The sequence below is a fragment of the Brienomyrus brachyistius genome, chromosome 1, assembly GCF_023856365.1.
Source record: "Brienomyrus brachyistius isolate T26 chromosome 1, BBRACH_0.4, whole genome shotgun sequence".
NCBI lineage: Eukaryota > Metazoa > Chordata > Actinopteri > Osteoglossiformes > Mormyridae > Brienomyrus > Brienomyrus brachyistius.
Genome location: NC_064533.1, coordinates 26,227,498 through 26,248,482, shown reverse-complemented (window position 1 = coordinate 26,248,482; position 20,985 = coordinate 26,227,498). Strand labels below are relative to the sequence as shown.

The following is a 20,985-nucleotide window of genomic DNA, read 5'->3' as shown; positions in this document are numbered from 1 at the left end:
TCTCAGCAAAGCCCGTTCTGAATCATGGTCATAGGTAAAAGGGGGGGGGGGGGGGGGGGGTTGGCGGGTGGTCAGCCATGCTCATTACATGAGAGGTTCATGGGAGGAAATCAGCTGATCCCAAGGTACCGAGTCTAGCCTTCAAAGTGACAAATGACTCTTGAAGAGGCCCCCTACGTGTCACGATACACTATCATAGCAAAACCTTTCTTATGGCTGGTCCATTTTGTCTTATAGTGGTCCTGAACCCCCCTCACAGCCTACCCCCCCCACCCCCCCATTTCAAAGTAGAAATGGGTGGGGTGCCATTGGGGCGGCATGCCGTGGAATAACGGATGACGGACAAAGGTTTGTTCAGCGCATTGTGAAGGAGAGCACTGTTTAGGGTGACAGAACAGGCCTCTCTATTCATCAGTGCTGATCTTAATTTAGTAAAAAACCCAATTAGTTGGCATCTGGCCTGAAAAGAAGTCATTGTTTGGCCCTCGTCTCCTTTGATGACAGCACAAATGGCTTTGCCTGCTCTCTGTGATGAGGGCTGTAGAGTTTGGCCTAATCCAGATTGATCTCATTGTGGCTGCCATGTTTCTCGGGCCTTGGGATGTTTGTCGTCTGAACGAGGTCGAATTGCAAACTGTTTCAGACATTACTTCTGAATCAATCTGGATTTTCTGAACTCCCGGAACTCCATTCCATAACATTTGGAGGATTTAATAACTGTTTCTGAACGCTGTTTTTGGTTATCTGGACCTTTGAGCTCGAAGTTTCTGACCCTATCTGAACCCATCAAGCACATTGCCTTTTGTAAAATATCACTGGCATCTACAACTGGCTGGTCCATTGAGAGATAGGAGGTAGTTCCTTCTTTATTTTTGAGATTAAATTATGAAGCAAGTAGCTTCACAATTACTCACTACTAAAATTTATTGTCATTAAAATGCATAACGCATTTTCTGTCTTATTTGGGAAAAAAAAAATCACTCTTAATACTGTAAGAAAATTATCACCTGTTGCTTTGCCATATCCATGCCTTCATGCCTGACTCATCATCCTTCTTGTGCTGTGAGGCTGTCCTTTGGGAGGGGGTGGGTGACATGCTGAGGGGATGTGGCTGGTATCCTGGTATTGATTTCTTTCCCAATCCCTCCACTACAGGCGTCTCAGTCAAGCCCTGGCGGTCAGTCTACATGCGGCGGTGACCAGCCCCCCCTCCGCGCCCATTCCCGCGGTCCCGTCCAGCTTGCTGTGAGCCGGGGTGGCGCCGCCGTCCATGAGGACGGAGGAGGCGGGGCCGGGGAGGACGAGGATGACGAGGAGGAGGAGCTGGAGGAGGATGACGAGGCCCCCATCGTGGACTCCACTGTGTCTGCCGGTGGCTCCCCTGCAGTGGCGCTGCAGTCCTGCCGTGCCGCTGGCCGTCCGCTGCGCTGGATGGAGCGCGTTAAAATGGAGAGGCTCAAGCAGGTCAATGGCACCCTGCCCCGCGTCGTCCCGCACTCCCCCTCGCCGCCGCCCACAGGCCCGGTGCTCCCTCCCATCATAGGAAACGGTAAGCTCACCACAGGCACGCTTACCATAAGGCAAGTCGAATGGCGAGCAATTTCCTTGAATATCTTCCCGAAATTCATCTCAATTAGCCGGGTTTATAAATGTACCGCACAGAAGAAAAACTGTAAAACACAAGAAACATGCTAGACATAAAAACATATACTATTAACATCAACAATAAATAGGTTGATCGCACCATCAGTCAGATTTAAAATCAAGGGAGAAGAGGTGGGTTTTCAGTTTGGATAAGAAAGTATCCAAGGTAGGACCTGGGGGATGTTCCACAAAGCTGCATTTCTCACTTAGCTGGATAACTTAAATCAAACATGGAAACTGTCCAATGCTAGGAGAGGTAAGCAATATTCCTATTGGACAATCCTTACATTTGCCTTACGTTATCTGGCTAATGGAAAAAATAATGCTTTATGGAATACCTCCCAGGTGTGAAGAGGCAGACAATTCACGTCATGGAGTAGCCAGAGCAAAAATATGGTCCCCCTTTAATCTTAGCCTTAATTTTAATTATGCTAATTAAAGAACAAATTTCTACAGCATCATTGGTGGCCTCATCTCAAAAACAAAGAATAGACTGAGTTTTGGAAATATGCTCTTCAGCTGGTCTGCTAAAGGCCTCAGGGTTGCTGCGCTGTAGTAATCAGAGACCCTCTCGCCTCTTGTCTTTCAGGCTTATATCTCGGCCGAAGTGGGGGGGCGCCCCTGCGCCCAGAGCTACCCGACGGTGAGCTGACCATGCTGAGCCTGCTGAAGGACCGGCGTGACAGCGGGGGCAGTGCCACTAGCTCAGCCTACCTGAGCTCCAGCCGCCGCTCTTCCGGCGCGTCGCCGTGCTTCTCTAGCCGCCGCTCCAGCCAGGCCTCGCAGGGCGAGACGGGTCCTCGTCGGCGGCGCCACAACCTCAGCGCCACTGATTCCTACGATCCCATCTCCACTGACGCATCACGGCGCTCCAGCGAGGCCAGTCAGTGTGGAGGCGGAGGAAGTGGTGGGCTGTGGAGCGGCACTAGCCCTGGGGGGGGTCTGGGGGGGCTTCTCAGCCTCACCCCTGCCCAGCACTACCGCCTGAAGGCGAGGTACGCAGCTGCTACAGGTGGACCGCCCCCCACCCCTCTGCCCAGTATGGAGAGGATGAGCCTGAAAACCTGCGTGGCCTTGATAGGTGACTTTCCGGAAGGAGGCCACCATACACTGCCCCCGCTGGTGTCACCGTGCCGGCGCAGCGATGGTGCCACCAACGGCTACGGCGGGGGGTGCGCGGGATACGGCCGCAGAAGCTACTTCCCCCAGGAGGTCCCAGGAAATGGAGAGCGGAGGGCCAGTGACCCTGTGCGGACTCAGCCCTTGGAGCCCTTGAGCCTGCCCCGGGTCCAGCGCTTCAATAGCCTCAACAACGTACGTCCCCTGCCCAACCTCGGCAGCCCCCAGTTCCCAGGGATGGGGGCTCGGAATGCTAGCCTGCCAAGCTACACTGGCTTGGATGGAAATCCGCGGCATGGTCGCCCGTCTCCGTGCCCACCCAGCATCAGTGAGAACCAGGCGCTGGAGGCCCTAGCCATGGAAGAAGACGTCCGGGGCCTCCACCTGAGCGATGAGGACGTGTTCCCAGATGACCTGGTGCAGTATCTCAGCTCTCAAGAGCGAGTGGGAGTGTTCGATGGCCAGGAAGGTGGCTTCAGTGACTACTCCCTGGATCCTCAGTTTCCCGGGCACCAAAAAGTTTCTGGCCTATCGCAGGGTTCGCCTTACCCAAGCCCAAGACAGAGGGAGACAGTAGATGGCAGTGATGGGATGCCCATCCAATGGAATGAGGTCAGCTCAGGGAGCACAGACAGGTCCCCAGCGAAACCGCAGCAGAGGTGTGCCTGCTGGCCACCATCAGAGCAGCCTGCCAGCAACCATCAGTTTAGAGTGTTCGGTAACATGATGGTCCAGCAGCAGCAACAACAGCCGTTAGGTGGCTCCGGCGACCATCAAGATGCTTATCCTCTGCAGCAAACCGACTTCCAGGATACAAACAGCATTGAGATGGGTGTACCTCTTAGACGACCTATGAAGGCAGGTCAGGGGCAAGCGGGCAGAGTAAGCATGAGCAAGGTGGACATATCTTCCATGTCCTACCCAGAGATGCTCAAGAATGGCCTTCCATATGGCTACATCCAGACCAAGGTTTCCCACAGCCTTTTGGGAGCCACACAGCAGGTCTGTCAAGGTCCGCAACCGTACATCAAAGCACAAGCTGCCTTGCAGGAGAAACATCCTGCAAGTCGGCAAGACGGCCTCTTACAAGCAACAGGGATCAATCTCCCCTCCCAGATCCACTCTGCCCATAAGCCACTAAATGAGGATGCAGGTTCCACCAGACAACTGCCACAGCTGCAGCACTACAGCAGCACTTTGAGTGACAGCAGTGCCGCCCTTTGCCAGCAACAGTGCATGGTGAATGGGAGTGGAGCAAACGGCTCGCTCTCCACCCAGGTGTCGCGGCTGAAGCTGGAGGCTCCAGAAAACCTTGAGGCAAACTCCTGTTCCAAGGTGCAGCAGCAGTCCGGCTTCCTGGAGCAAGGCCTTGAGGATAATCGACTGTGCTTCGACCCGGCGGAACTCAAGGTGCCACCCTTCCCCATCCCCGAGGACCACTGTCTTCTGGAGACGATGGCTGGTGAGCCGGCATCTACAGGTGGCCCAGCTCTGCCCTCCCCAGGGGAGGATCAGGTGACCAGCACAGTGGGTAGTGGATCCGATATCCTGGACAACATGCTGCTGGACTTTGAAGCCATCCTGGATGATGGGTACGACCAGGACAGCCTGGTTTCCGGGTTCATCGGCTCCGGAGTCCTGCAAAACCTCTCTCGGAACTCATCTAGGCTCACGACGCCGCATGCTTCCATGGCATTCCACGGCTTGCCCACTGGCCACAACAACATGGCTATCGGGGACATGAGCTCCCTCCTGACCACACTCGCGGAGGAGAGTAAATTCCTGGCCGTCATGCAATAGCTGTTCTGTCCTGTGGGCAAATGGACAAAAGAAACAAAAAAGGACTTTTGACATATAAACCTAGGAACTGAGACTGAAACACATTTTATTTTGTACTCATCTCATCCCTGAGAGACAGGGATGTATTACACTTATATATTCCTTTTCTGGAATGAAGGCTATTTTTGAAGCCCTTCTTTTGTATAGTTTCATCATAATGACGTTGGGGAGGGGCTTAGGTCTTCTACCCATCCGTTTCATTCAGTATTCTGTGCTTTTGTTTTCTTGTAAACTGTTGGTGTAAATGCATGTGCTAATCAAACTCAAATAGAAACATGTAATCCACGTGCAGTGCACCCGCCAAGGGCACAATCGACCAAGGGTGAAAACTCCATGTGTATCTGTCCAGAAAACTTCGGGTAAACAGGTTAAAAAAAAACGGGTTTGCTTACATTCAACTGGGACCCCAGAGAATGATCTGCACTATATATTCTTTATTGGCGTTATTGTTTACCGCGCTTCCTGTTTCGGAACGGTCGGTTTGATTTTATCGCGTCTTCCGAGTGATGCCGTCTTCTAAATGTTCAGTTTGGGAATGAAGTCCAAGAAACACAGGACCATTATACACTCACCAGTTTTGCAAACGCGTCACAACATCAAACATTAATGCATGCTTTAAAGACTTTAACAGTCTGTATAGCTATCTACATGTATATAATGCTTTTCTACATTCTTGGGGAAAATCATATATATAACTACACTTTTACATTATATTTTCTTTCTTGTCTTATAATTCTGGTTCTAACCATCTTGAAGCGCTGAAGGCTTGCTTAAAAGACTATTCATGTGTGTTCACCTAATTACAAAAAATAAAACAGTTAAGAAATTTGAAGAGTCATGTACAGATCACTCTTAATATATTGCAATTCTGCAATATGTTTAAATGGGATTTCCCTTAAGGAAACAGAAAGCAAAAATATATATATATATTCATACATTTATTATGTATGTTAAACAGCATTTCAATGACGGAAAATGCAATGACGTGTCTACACGTTGAGATTTTGTTGATTCCACAGTTAACCTTCTGTAATATTTTCAGTTCTTGACTTGTAGAGGAGTGCTGTAAAATTGTATGACGTTAGTTAGAAATCATCCAAATTGTGTTTCTTATGAATACCTCCTTTGCATTACTGTGAGTGAACACAAAACACCCAACTTAAGTACTGAGTCTTCAGAATTTGTTTGGATGTAGCTGTAAGGGGGTTAAATCAAGTACTGGCATGAAATTCTGTTAAAAAAAAATCATACTTGTACTACTATTGTATTATTTTTGAAGCTTTATGTTAATCAAAAAGATTAGGTACTGATTTTTTTTTGCTTTAATTGTACTTAGAATTCTGTGTGTTATTTGAAAAAGTGTTCCCTGAAGAAAGGAGTGAGATAGTTATAAGGTATTGTGCCTTATTGCTGTGTACGGTGTCTGAGAGGATAAACACTGCCAAACCTCTAAAGTGTTAAACGGTGCAAAATTTCAAAAATGATAGACAACAGTAACTGTGTAAAAAAAAGCAAATGGATTGTCAATCTGTTGGTAAATTATTGTGGTTAAATATGTAAAAATACTTGCTTTTTTAGGTTTTGTTTTCGAAAGTTCTGATTTAAAGTTATTGCATTTCTTGTCTTTGTTTTTTAAATGTGTAAATAAGTTCTGCTGTCTTTAGGTTTGGCAGAGACCTAAAGAAGTATTGGGAAAGGGGGGGGGGGGCGAGGGGGTGGGGTGGGCAATGACTTTTATAGTTGGGACCCCGTGACTTTTAGTCTTAGTTCGGGCAGAAGTGACTCTGTAGCAGGAACGCATTACACAAACATTTACCAGCAGAACCACTTAGCTCTTTTATAACAGACAAGAGAATTTGTATGATTTTAATAAAAAAAAAAATTGAAGTTGTACTTGAAGTCTTGATTCATGTTGTCTGTGGTTCAAAAGAAAAGAAGAAAACGTTAAAAAAAAACATGCGGTCTTTGCATTTCTTATGGGAATATCAGCACCATTTGGCAAACCAATTGAAGGAAAGAATAATACTAATAATGCTACTAATAATAATAATAATGCTACTAATAATAATACGTCTGACACATTATAAGTTTAGGTCCAAATAAGTTATAATGGGAAAAGCCCACCGTTGGTTATTTACAAACAAACAAATATTTCCTGCAAACCGCACCAAAGTGACTACAGTAATAAAGCACCTACTCTGCATCAAAGCCTTATCTGAGTTCAGTTCGTTGTTCTACCATCTGAGTACACCGAGAAAAACCCACGGCCTGTTACTGCTATACAATAATCATTTAGGTGCTAAACATAAATGTGACAAACGCTATGAGTTGTCACCCTCTACTGTTAAGACACGGGCATAGCAACTTTCTAAGCTTAAAATGCAATTCCATTCTGAAATGTTAACGCTTTCATTGTATTTCTCACCAGGTGATGCCCAACAGAACTGAATAAGGCATGTTTTGTATCCATTGAGTGGAGAATTGGCTTGTGATTTTAAAAAGTCCCACTTTCCTCCTCAGGCATTCAGCTTGCGGAGCCTTTCACAGTCGCTCTGCGGTTAACCAGTGTTTTTCTGCCATAGTTACCAAAGGCATGTGATCCGTATCGTCCATTGTTTAACGAAAAAACATTTCAATACACTGATATTTATACTGAACCACTCTCTCCTTTTTCTAAAGTATAACCTACAAAAGATTCCCACAAGTCTTTTGCTTTACAAAAATGTGAGTTGTGTCTTAACGAACAGCCTGTGGTCACATTACAGATGCCAGAGAATTAAACACACAAATGTTCATTTTTATTACTTTATGACTAAAAGAGAGACTGATTAGCGAAAGATTCTGCCACAATAAACTTATTATAAACAGGAAATTATTACATTTCACTGTAATTTCCTTTAAAAAAAACAACAAAACTAACAGAAATTGACACAACAATTACATTTGTATAATTATGGGTGCACGATGATTTTTAATCGAATATCCAATTAAATTCTGCTGCTCGCCATTAATCATAAGCAGTGCTGCTGCAAACAAATTTGTGACTATTGGCTACAAGGGAAAGCTGAACTGAAGCTCTTATTATGAAATGCCTGGTAGTATTTTATTCGGTTATTTTGCAGGAACTGGAGCAGCATCTTGATGTTTAATGGCATCCATTAACGTTGTGACGTGCTTGTAAGTGACTGTCAGTTACACAAGCCGCGGGATTTTATAAAGTTGAACTACAGTACAGCTGCCAACATGCCCACATAATAATCACACCCTTCTCCCATCTATGGAGCGTGTAGGACTGTCTTTGTCTCCTTTCTTCATGGTTTCACCAGGTTTTCAAATTGATGAAAGGAAAAAGAACATTTACTGTTTATAGTAAGTCTTTTGAGCATATTACGATAAGCTATATACACAAAAAAATGTCAGTAGCACTCTGTCACTATTTAAAAGGAGTATATTTTCTTATTGTCTAAAGAAGTGCAGTATGTACGAATGAAATGGGTCTTTTGTTGGATCACTAATTGTGACATTATCACTCACCACGTAAATATAGGTGAATAATGTACATTTTCCTAATGTACAGCACAAACGAAATATAAATATAAATATGGTAGCAACTGTGAGCAACAGTTTAAAGGGTTATATTTGAAGTTGGTTTAAATTAATTGAATACACTGAAAATGGAAGAACAAATGTTTTCAGTATTTTGTGTAAATGCACTTCTATTGTGGTTCATTAGCTGGGATATGGTGAAAGATAAAATAAGTCGCTTTCCGTGGCAGCTTACTCTGGTGCCCTTCAGTCCCCATTGCATTATGGGTCAGAGTTCTGTGTTGAATTCCGAAGTTCCGCTGTTCCCTGGAAAGTCCCGGTGGCGGTAGAACATTTCCGAAAAGAGTAATGCCTTTAAATGCGGTACAGGCCGCTCATCACATTCAGAGCAGAGGAAACGCCGGCATCTCCAAAGGCTCCCGTTGAAAGATCTGATGGTGGAAGAAGAAAGAAATCCAATAAATTGTTCTGACTGGACAGGTGAAGGGGGCTGTGTGCCTTTGAAGGGCCAGGATGCAGATGTTTCAGGGAAAGAACGCTTGCTTCAAAGGGCGCCTCTCTCTCTCTCCTTCTCTCCCCCCTTCTGCCGCCCTTTCTTTCCCTCTCTCGCTCTTCGACAGTGTGGATCATCAGAGGCAGAGGAGAAGCATCAAGGGCTCTTCTCAGCCCCCTCTGAGGGACCACGGTGCTCCGTGGCTCGGGAACAGAGCGGAGGCACTTGTCAGTCAGACATCAGTGCCTGGCATCGCCTTTTGACTCCCACCCCCAGCCCACTGTCGTTCTCCAGGGGAACAGTCCACGATGCACAGCCTTGAGGTCCATTTATAAACAGTGACCTCTGATCTCGACCCCAGCGTTCCCAAATGCCAGCATTATCTCTCATTGGCTACAGTCTACCAGGTACATCTGGGGCTGATCCCAGTGCAGATACTGTAGGTGTTTTTGTACGGCTGTTTTTTCACACAAAAAACAAGAAAAAAACTCACATTAATCCAGAAGGACCCACAGAAGACAAAAACAGCCCTCAGGAACAATTAGGGGAAATTTTCCATACTTCCATTGGGTACCATCATATGTTTTTATTTGTAATACATTTACATTGACATAACGTGATTTGCCATAAATAAGAGAGGCTGTTTGTTCTAAACCATTAACAATTAGAACATCAACGATCAAAGTCGCTCAAGACGCATGCTGTAATTGATTAGATATGAGTGACAATATGTTGATATACAAATCTGTTCAATGGTGAAATGTATGTTTCCTCATTAATTTAAATGAACTCATTAATGTATGTTCCTCATTAAATGTATGTTTCCTCATCCCTCATGATGTAAATAATTCCCCATAAACATTCTCCTTTTGCCCATTTCTTAGGCCATATTTGGCAAACACTGTTTAAAGAACCTTTAAAAGCATCTAAAACCACAGATTTTTCCCATTGAAAACCATAAATTACATCAATTCCAGTAGGTATATTTTACAATTAAAGGGGAAATGCAGAACATTATCTCTGGATCCAAACGGAATTTACTAAGGTTCTATTCATAAATCTGCAATTTCTGAATGTTGCTCTTTTTATAAACAACACGGGAAGAATGAGTCATGCTTGAAGGGAGGGGGTTTATTGAGCTTACTTTCGAAATTCCACCCTGATATTCTGTGTTAGTTAAGACACTGGAGCTGTACAACATCATGAAAGAGGTCACACACATGAGCGGCTAAGGATCACGTCCTCGGAAAATTCAGCGTACAACGTGTCGCCGTCGGGAAGAGAGGGCATGATATCCGCCCATAATGAGTTTGGACTCAAAGTTGGCTAAGAAGACTTTCAAAGACCAGGGTAGCGGCTGCAGCTTATTCACCACACAGCGTTTATGTAGAGGATCTGACAGCTATGACAGATTCAGCGGTGATGACTATGCAACTTGTCAGGAGACAAGGATCGATGACTGTACGTTGTGCAAGCTTGTGGGTTTTATAGAATTTGCATTGTATAATTAACAATAATGCTGATTAGACTTTATGTTGATAAATATGGCATCTTATTGTCTTGAGGAGGGCTGTGCTGGGAGAACAATACACAGCTAATCAGTTACCAAACCAATGACTGCTTCATACAATTGTCACATTCACCTCAGAGACATAACCGCATTGTCTCAGATGTTGCTGCAGATGAGTATTTGATGGACACTTTAGAAGGGAGGGGGGTCACAAGGGAGACCTGGATGTGCTGGCAGATGATCTGGGAGGAGGAGGGGGGGTGGCATTGAAGCCACAGAGTTTCAAGGTTTGATTGCAGTCCCTAGCTTTCCATGTGGAGTTGACATGTTCTTCCAGGTAAGTGGTCTCAAAGCTTTATTACATTGTAGGCATCTTGTTTAAGGAAAATAATCTGGGGAGCTACTGATTCGCCGCGGTATCCAGTGTGCTTTGCCATACTTGGGAGGAAGAGGTTCACTCTATTGACGGTAGAAGATGTCGCCGTCGACTTGTGTTGCTGATTTACTGATTGATGACGACTTTTTTGGTTATTACAATGAGATTGCTGGGCCCGGTCCTTCCTGGGGCCTACTCCAAGTTTGTTGCGAGGATATATTAAATATAGTAGTTATTGATGAAGAGTCAGTTATTCTTTCTTCAAAATTACAAGTCTTCAACCTCAATAGACACCATTTTAAAACTGTTCTCTTATATGAATTTCCGATGTTCTAGTCTCTCAAGTCACAAAACCATTTAATCGTTCGATGTCCCCACAACCAGCCCGATTACATATAGATATATTAATTTAATTTGCACATCATTCTGTCACGGTAGCAGCGGTGAGCTGGGAAAGGCGTGTTATTCATCATTTCAGCTATGTGCTCAATCACATTCAGTTTGCTTGTGATTGACAAGTACGTTGTCAACCTGTGTGTCACCTGGTATCGAGTGGATTTCCATACTTCTCCTTGTCATGTATACAAAAATATTAATTTTGTGGCTGAATTGGCTGAATGGATGATATTAAGGTCTTTATAATGGGAAGGAGAAGTACAAAGGAAACAAACATTTTACTCAAGAACAAACATCTGTCTCTTTTAACTGCTGTTTATCTAATTATGGAAATTAGAGGAAAACCTGAACAAAAGATTTACACTGAAAATGACTTAAACTTTGCTGAATATTTAAACACAATGAAAGATACATTTTTAATAAAACTGACATTATAATAAAATATTATTCTTGCTGTTTGATTGAGACCATTGATTACAGGCATAAAAAAAAATAAAACAACAAAAACAATTCTATTGATATCTAAATATACAATTGAAGTAATTTTGTAATATACTAAAATGAAGGTAACAATTCATATAGTAAGTGGTACTGACTGTCCTGGGTTACGGAGCGGGGAAGCAGCACAGGAACTGGGAAATCAGAGTTTAATTTGGGAAGCCACACTCGGGACCACGAAAACGATGTCAAGACATTAATGATCGGACTAGGGAAACATACTCTGACGCTGAGTTAAACGCACAACAGCTATTAACAAGACTAGAAACAGCTGAAAACATTGGGATTCCACACAAGGCAAACGAGGGGGACTGACATTTTTTTTAAATCATTTAATAATTGAAATCCCCAAAACTCAGGTCAGTTAAGAACTAAGACCTTTCCCATGTAACTCATAATTAATAATCTTTTCCATCCATCCATCCATCCATCCATCCATCCATCCATCCATCCATCCATCCATCATCTTCCGCTTAATCCGGGGTCGGGTCGCGGGGGCAGCAGTCTCAGCAGGGAGGCCCAGACTTCCCTCTCCCCGGCCACTTCATCCAGCTCCTCTGGGGGGATCCCGAGGCGTTCCCAGGCCAGCCGAGAGACATAGTGTCTCCAGCGTGTCCTGGGTCTTCCCCGGGGCCTCCTCCCAGTGGGACATGCCCGGAATACCTCCCCAGGGAGGCGTCCCGGAGGCATCCTGATCAGATGCCCGAGCCACCTCATCTGGCTCCTCTCGATGCGGAGGAGCAGCGGCTCTACTCTGAGTCCCTCCCGAATGACTGAGCTCCTCACCCTATCTCTAAGGGAGAGCCCAGCCACCCTGTGGAGGAAACTCATTTCGGCCGCTTGCACCCGCGATCTTGTTCTTTCGGTCACTACCCATAGCTCATGACCATAGGTGAGGGTAGGAACTGCATGACTGCTGACGCCGCACCGATCCGCCTGTCGATCTCCCGTTCCATCGTTCCCCCAATTGTGAACAAGATCCCAAGATACTTAAACTCCTCCACTTGGGGGAGGACCCTATCCCCAACCCGGAGAGAGCATTCTAGCCTTTTCCAGCTGAGAACCATGGTCTCGGATTTGGAGGTGCTGATTATCATCCCAGCTGCTTCACACTCGGCTGCGAACTGCTCCAGTGAGAGCTGAAGGTCACGGTCCGATGATGCCAACAGAACCACATCATCTGCAAAAAGCAGAGACCTAATCCTGAGGTCAACGAACCGGACACCCTCAACGCCCTGGCTGCGCCTAGAAATTCTGTCCATAAAAGCTATGAACAGAATCGGTGACAAAGGGCAGCCCTGACGGAGTCCAACCCTCACCGGAAACGAGTCCGACTTATTGCCGCCCATGCGGACCAAACTCTGGCACCGGTCATACAGGGACCGAACCGCCCTTAAAAGGATGCCCCATACTCCCAGAGCACTCCCCACAGGACTCCCTGAGGGACACGGTCAAATGCCTTCTCCAAGTCCACAAAACACATGTAGACTGGTCGGGCAAACTCCCATGAACCCTCCAAAACCCTGCTGAGAGTATAGAGCTGGTCCACTGTTCCACGGCCAGGGCGAAAACCACACTGCTCCTCCTGAATCCGAGGTTCGACAATCCGGTGGACCCTCCTCTCCAGGACCCCCGAATAGACCTTGCTAGGGAGGCTGAGGAGTGTGATTCCCCTGTAGTTGGAGCACACCCTCCGGTCCCCCTTCTTAAAGAGGGGGACCACCACCCCGGTCTGCCAGTCCAGAGGCACTGCCCCCGATGTCCACTAGATGCCTCAGATGCGTGTCAACCAGGACAGCCCCGCAGCATCCAGAGCCTTGAGGAACTCTGGGCGAATTTCATCCACCCCCGGGGCCCGGCCACCGAGGAGCTTTTTGACCACCTCAGCGACCTCCACCCCAGAGATAGGCGAGTTCACCCCCAAGTCCCCACACTCTGCTTCCATGTCGGAAGGCGTGTCGGTGGGATTGAGGAGGTCTTCGAAGTATTATTTCCACCGACCCAAAACGTCCTGAGTTGAGGTCAGCAGCGCACCATCCCCACCATAAATAGTGTTGATGCTGCACCACTTTCCCGTCCTGAGCCGCCGGATGGTGGACCAGAATCTCCTCGAAGCTGTCCGGAAGTCGTTCTCCATGGCCTCACCAAACTCCTCCCACACCTGAGTTTTTGCCTCAGCAACCACCAAAGCCGCATCCCGCTTGGCCTGCCGGTAGCTGTCAGCTGCGTCTGGAATCCCACAGACCAAAAAGGCCCGATAGGACTCCTTCTTCAGCTTGACGGCATCCCTTACCACCGCTGTCCACCAGCAGGTTCGGGGATTACCGCCGCGACAGGCACCGACCACCTTACGGCCGCAGCTCCGGTCAGCTGCCTCCACAATGGAGGCACGGAACATGGCCCATTCGGACTCAATGTCCCCTGCCTCCCCCGGGATATGGGAGAAGTTCTGCCGGAGGTAGGAGATGAAACTCTCCCTGACAGGGGATTCCGCCAGATGTTCCCAGCAGACCCTCACTATACGCTTGGGCCTGCCAGACTTGGCCGGCTTCCTCCCCCACCAGCGGAGCCAACCCACCACCAGGTAGTGATCGGTTGACAGCTCCGCCCCTCTCTTCACCCGAGTGTCCAAGACATGCGGCCGCAAGTCCGACGACACGATAACAAAGTCATCGAACTGCGGCCTAGGGTGTCCTGGTGCCAAGTGCACATATGGACACCCTTGTGCTTGAACATGGTGTTTATTATGGACAATCCGTGATGAGCACAGAAGTCCAATAACAAAACACCACTCGGGTTCAGATCGGGGGGGCCATTCCTCCCAATTACACCCCTCCAGGTCTCACTGTCATTGCCCACGTGAGCATTGAAGTCCCCCAGCAGAACAAGAGAGTCCCCAGGAGGAGAGCTCTCCAACACCCCTTCCATGGACTCCAAAAAGGGTGGGTATTCTGAACTGCCGTTTGGCGCATAAGCACAAACAACAGCCAGGACCCGTCCCCCCACCCGAAGGCGAAGGGAGGCTACCCTCTCGTCCACTGCGGTAAACCCCAATGTACAGGCACCCAGCCTGGTGGCAATATGTATGCCCACGCCCGCTCGGCGCCTCTCCCCGTGGGCAACTCCAGAGTGGAAAACGGTCCAACCCCCCTCAAGGAGACTGGTTCCAGAGCCCAAGCCGTGCGTCGAGGTGAGTCTGACTATATCTAGCCTGAACTTCACAACCTCGTGCACCAGCTCAGGCTCCTTCCCCATCAGAGAGGTGACATTCCATGTCCCTAGAGCTAGCTTCTGCAGCTGAGGATTGGACCGCCAAGGTCCCTGCCTTTGGCCGCCGCCCAGATCACATCGCACCCGACCCCTATGGCCCCTCCCATTGGAGGGGGGACCCACATGCCTTGTTCGGGCTGTGCCCGACCAGGCCCCATGGGCGTAGGCCTGGCCACCAGGCGCTCACCATCGAGCCCCACCCCCAGTCCAAAATTGTATTCGTCATGAGGGGTCTTCTGAGCCGCACTTCGTCTGGTTCCTCACCCAGGACCTGTTTCCCTTGGGTGACCCTACCAGGGGTATAAAGCCCCAGACAACATAGCTCCTGAGATCACTGGAACACGCAAACCCCTCCACCACGATAAGGTGTCGGCTCCAGGAGAGGATAATCTTTTAACTGGAAAAAAGAATGGAAGAGGGTTCTTGGATTCTTACACCTCCAGCTCTGACTCCTACCCAGGCTTTGTGTGTCTAAGTTTGTATGCGTTTCCCATGGTCCCATGGATTTAGGTAAACAGAAATTTTCTGCCTGGGTACCCTGTGATGGACAGGTGTTTAGTCCGCAGTGCAGCTGGTACTTCCTGGGATGGGCCCATATTTGCTACCCTTATCCTATATTGAATAACCTAGCTAGAGAAAGAAAAAACATAAAGCATTTTGTAACATACTGTTACATCTTTGATGTTAGATCATTGGAGTTTTAGTCAACCCTGCTGACATGGTGCCTCTGGATGGAAGCATGTCTTCATTAGTTTTAGCAACCCGGATGCTAGACCAAGCCACATATAGTTCCTTCAGTTGACCTGACTGTGAAATATATGGATTCACCTCTGTTGTACGCAGGTGGAAACCGTGAGCCCCACTGCGACAGGTGCGTTGGACACAGTAAGACGTCGGTATGATGTTGTGCTGGCGCACAAGTTGATGTGTTGCTTAAGAGACCTCATGGTCAGGAACAGCTGCTGCTTGCAGGAGAGGCCAGCTTTCATGTGTCTTCCCACATCTTTGCTATGATTCTTCATGCACCTCCATTGAGTTCATTTGGATCAAGAAAACAGAGAGAAACACTGACATCAGTGCAGGAGGTGTGAGGCTCATTTAGAAAACAAAAAGCATCAATACCCTTACGGCACAGCTAAAAGTGACACAATTAAGCATAGTGTGCCAGGACCTAGAATTGATTGGTAGGTTAATGGGGAAACAATTTGCAATACAGGTCTTCACTAAACAATTAACCATTTATCATACAATATGATTGCTTGAGCACATTTATTGTATGCAGCATAAGAGTTTCTTTTTTAGAAATTAAAATGTTAAATAATTTTCTTGTCAATTAAATATTAAGAATTTTGTTTTGAGTTATTTGGTAGCTGCTAAAAATTCTAAATATGCATCCACATATTTACTACGCCTTCCTAGATTCTACAGTGGAACCTGATCATGGTCAGCATGAACCATTGTGACTTGTCAGTTATTTGGCACAGGTCTGGTGAAGAGCGTGACTGTAAAGTTTTGGAGTCTTATTACTTCCTAGCATGGAGGGCAAGCCTTGGTCTCAGAGGCCCCCTAATCAGACTGTAGTTGTGTGACTTCCTGTTCTGCCTGTAATGTTGGGGACGTTCCCAGGTTCCCACACGGATGACTAGCTAAGAGAACACATTTCAGCTGGACTTGGGCCAGTGTTCGTATTGTAGGAAGTCTGAGAGCATTTTGACCGGAATATTAGATGACCCCTATTATTAGATGACCCCCCCCCCTCTCTCTCTCTCTCACACACACACACACACACACACACACACACACACACATACATTTTGGCAACTATTTTTGGAAAAAAGTTTATGGAACTTTATTTTAATAAAGAATTTTTTTTTTTACAAGAACATATAAGTTCTCTCAGTGTTGACAAGCAACCGATGTTAAAAGCAGTGCATGATGATAAGAGGATTAAACAGGAAAGATCCCAAAAAGCAAATGTCTCATTTAGAGGAGGAAAGGGTGTGTAAACTCTACAACACTAGAGGGTGCCGAATGCTTTCGGTGCAGCAGACCCACATAAAGAGTGCAAAAAAACAACCGTATTCTGGCAAGCGGTGGAGTGATTTTAATAAAGGTGATGACAGTTTTTTAAAATCAAAGTTGCTCTCTTTGCTCTTTTTCAAAATTAAAGTTGTTCACTATTGTTGTAAAAGTAGCAACAGGGACAACAACAACTTACTCGACATTCACAGTAACACTGCATAGTGCGGTGCAATGAGTGCTAGTAACTGCATAATCAGTCCTGGAGTGGGTGGGATCACTGCTCATACGACGTTGCATGACGTCAGTTCCATCAAATGTGCTTGAAGTATGGGGCCACCTATAGACAGGAGGCAGATAATTTACACCATCTACAGTTGTATGTACATAATGGTATTAAAGTTCTAGTCCGTGAATATAAGATGAACCCGGGTTTCTAGATGCAATTTTTCTGGAAAAAAAAAAACTATGGTCAATACGGTACTATCTGCATTGCATGTCTGTCACTTTGGACAACAGTGCCTGCTAAATAAATACATGTAAAAGTTATACATAATCTAACGGTTAGGGTAAAGGGAAAATGGAGGCCTTTGGGAGAAGGTATTCTGCTCCCCTTCTTCTCTGGGGTTCTTCAGCTGGTTGAGGTTCCCTGGGAGAACTTAAGTGCCTTTATATAGTGTTTGTGGATTTGGGTTCTGCTGAAAGCCCCACAGACTGCTGTTGCAAAGTAATGTGGAATTCCAGTTCAGCAATGTTCTGGGGCTCTTTGTTTCCTGGGCAGGTCACTAATATCACTGCCCCAGTGTGACTGCAAGTCAGAGCTCTGAACCTCGAATGTTACTGTAACTGTGACCCAGAACAAACATAATAATATTGGGTCTGCGCAGGCTCTGGATGAATACCCCCCCCACACACACACACACACATACACATTTCTTGGGCTATTTCTTGGAGCTCATAGCATGGAGGGTTGTCCAACTATCCATCTGCTGTGGGAGGCACTGGTGGAGAGAATACATTTTTCATTTGAGGCATTAATGCGTAAAGGATGGTGCCCTCGTGTTGTACAACCGTGGCCAAAAGATTTTAGAGTGACACAAGTACTGGTTTTCACAAAGTATGCTGCTTTAGGGTTTGTAGATCTTTTTGTCAAATGTTTCTATGATATACTGAAGTATAATTACAAGCATTTCATAAGTGTCAAAGGCTTTTATTGACAATCATATTAAGTTTATGCAAAAATTATTTGCATAATATTTTTTGCGTTGGCTTTTCTTTTTCAAGACCTTTGCAATTCACCCTGGCATGCTGTCAGTCAACTTCTGGTGCAAATCTTGACTAAAGGCAGTCCATTCTTGCATAATCAATGCCTGGAGTTTGTCAGAATTTGTGGGTTTTTGTTTGTCCACCGGCCTCTTGAGGATTGACCACAAGTTCTAAATGGGATTAAGGGCTGGGAAGTTTCCTGGCCATGTACCCAAAATGTCGATGTTTTGTTCCCCGAGCAACTTAGTTATCACTTTTGCCTTATGGCACGGTGCTCCATCATGCAGGAAAAGGCATTGTTCATCAAACTGCTCTTGGATGGTTGGGAGAAGTTGCTCTTCTCATGTTTTGGTACCATTCTTTATTCATGGCTGTTTTCTTAGGCAAAATTGTGAGTGAGCCCACTGCCTTGTCTGAGAAGCAACCCCACACATGAATGGTCTCAGGATGCTTTACTACTGGCATGACACAAGACTGATGGTAGCGCTCACCTTTTCTTCTCAGGACAATCTTTTTTCCTGATGCCCCAAACAATCGGAAAGGGGACTAATCACAGAAAATGACTTCCAGTCCTCAGCAGAACAATCCCTGTACCTTTTGCAGAATATCAGTCTGTCCCTGATGTTTTTCTTGGAGAGAAGTGGCTTCTTTGCTGCCCTTCTTTCTAGCATTTAACATTTACATGTATTTATTTAGCAGACACGTTTGTCCAAAGTGACAAACATGCAGTGCAGATATTAAGATAAGTACCGTATTGACCAGAATATAAGGAAAAAAGGGATGCATTTCACTGCGTGTTGTTCTTTGCATAACTATGTATGTGACAATTAAAGAATCTTGAATCTTGACACCAGTCCATCATCCAGAAGTCTTTACCTCACTGTGCGTGCAGATGCACTCACACCTGCCTGCTGCCATTCCTGAGCAAGCTTTGCACTGGTGGTGCCTCAATCCTGCAGCTAAATCAACTATAGGTGATGGTCCTGGTGCTTGCGGGACTTTCTTGGGAGCCCTGAAGCCTTCTTCACAACAAGTGAACCTCTCTCCTTGAAGTTCTCGTTGATCCAATAAATGGTTGATTTAGGTGTCATCTTATTAGCAGCAAAATCCTGGCCTGTGAAGCCGTTTTTGTGCAAAGTAATAATGGCTGCACATGTTTCCTTGCAGGTAACCATGGTCAACAAAGGAAGAACAATGATTTCAAGCATCACCCTCCTTTTAAAGCATCTGGTCTGCTATTCTAACTCAATCAGCATGACAGAGTGATTTCCAGCCTTCTCTTGCCTCAACACTCTCACCTGTGTTAACAAGAGAATCACTGCAATGATGTCAGCAGGTCCTTTTCTTGCAGGGCTGAAATGCAGTGGAAATAAGTTTTTTGTGATTAAGTTCATTTTCATGGCAAAGAGGGACTTTGCAATTAATTGCAATTCATCTGACCACTCTTCATAACTTTCTGGAATATATGCAAATATCCCAGCCACTACTGAACCCACACTGTAAAGAACTATGCTTTATTTACCCCTAATTTATGCAATGAATGTAACTTGCTATGGCCACAGGTGAGTGGCACGGTGGTGCAGTGGTTAGTACTCACACCTCTGGGGCCTGGGTTTGAGTCTCTACCAGAGTGCCATGTGAGTTGCCATGTTCTCCCCATGTCATTGTGGGGTTTACACCAGGTTCTTCGGTTTCCTCCTTTAGTCCAAAAACATGCTGAGGCTAATTGGTGTTACCGAATTGCCCTTTAGTTGTGCCTGTGTGCCCTGCAATGGGTTGGCACCCCATCCTGGGTTGTTTCCTGCCTTATGCCCATAACCCCTGGGATAGGCTCCAGACTTCCCGCGAAACTGAATAGTATAAGAAAATGGATGGATAGACACAGGAAAATGTTGAATGGAAAACAGCTTTTCATGCAACCATGGGGCACTATGAGTTCCTGGTCATACTATTTAGGCTGGGGAATGCACCCAATGTTTTTTTTTCAGGCTCTAAACGCTAATTGACCACAGTGAATTTGTATAACACCTAATATTTAGTTTTATTAGACATTTATGCTTAAGATAAAAATCAATATGGGCATTACTAATATAATCACAATGCACTAAAATCTGTATACACAAGTTAATTTCCTTATATATTAATTTTGTATACACCTTTTAAATTTTACCTGGTACATTTGACAAAAAATTCTGCACTTGCAAATGAATGTTCCTTTCCAATTAAATCCAACTGCTTTGTTGTATTTCATTTCTTAGGAAACATGTGAGCAGTACTGCTCCTTATAAATTTTTACCCACATTTTAAACTGCCTTGGTGTCTTCCATCATCGTTATTCATGAAAGAAAATTATAAATAATCGAACGATTGAAACTTCACGCATCGCCCGTGGAGAAGAGGATCCATGAAGGTCTTGTTTAATGCTTAGTCTCCCTAAAAGAAACGTGTGCAAGTCTTGATGTCAGGGTCAGGTCCTGTTGTCCCAGTCTTTCGTGTGCCTTTCCATTTTGGCCAGCAGGTGTCGCTGGCCATCCTGTCCCTCCTGTTAGCCTTTGTGTTTTCCCCAGTGCCCTGTCAGCCACGTGGCTCGATGTGGCTCATGCAGCTGCCTCAAAATCCCTTTGTCACGTGTTCAAATCCAATTTCCTCTGTTTTTGTAAATTTTGTTCCCTTGTGTTTCAGTTGTATGTTTTCTGGTCCCTGTGTTTTCATTTATATTTATGTTTTTGGTTTTTTGCCCTTGTTCCTTTGATTGTGTTTTTACCTGTCTCTTATTCCTACTGTTAGATTCTGTTCCCTAGTTTGCGTTTCATGTTTTAGTTTATTAGTTTCACCTGTTTCCTGTTTTGCTAGTCCTTGTTAATTAGTCTCACCTGTCTGGTGTTAGTCTCATTACCCGTTAGTATTTAAGTCCCCGCTTCAATTCAGTTCCCCAGTGGTTCATTTTTTGATGTTTGTTGCTGATGTTAAATGTTATGTTATTTTGTAGCCTGCCCGCCCACCCCTTAT

At 45.8% G+C, this 20,985-nt stretch overlaps 1 protein-coding gene across 1 annotated transcript in view; it reads left to right on the top strand.

Annotated features, from left to right (window-relative positions):
• The window catches only part of gli3 (GLI family zinc finger 3), a 138,578-nt gene extending 132,078 nt beyond the window's left edge, over positions 1–6,500 (top strand). Inside the window, exons 14-15 of the mRNA XM_048971884.1 lie at positions 1,156–1,549; positions 2,234–6,500. Coding sequence (XP_048827841.1) covers positions 1,156–1,549; positions 2,234–4,563 — 2,724 coding nt within the window. The 3' untranslated portion in view covers positions 4,564–6,500. The remainder of the gene's footprint in view (positions 1–1,155; positions 1,550–2,233) is intronic.
• The last annotated feature ends 14,485 nt before the right edge of the window (positions 6,501–20,985 follow it).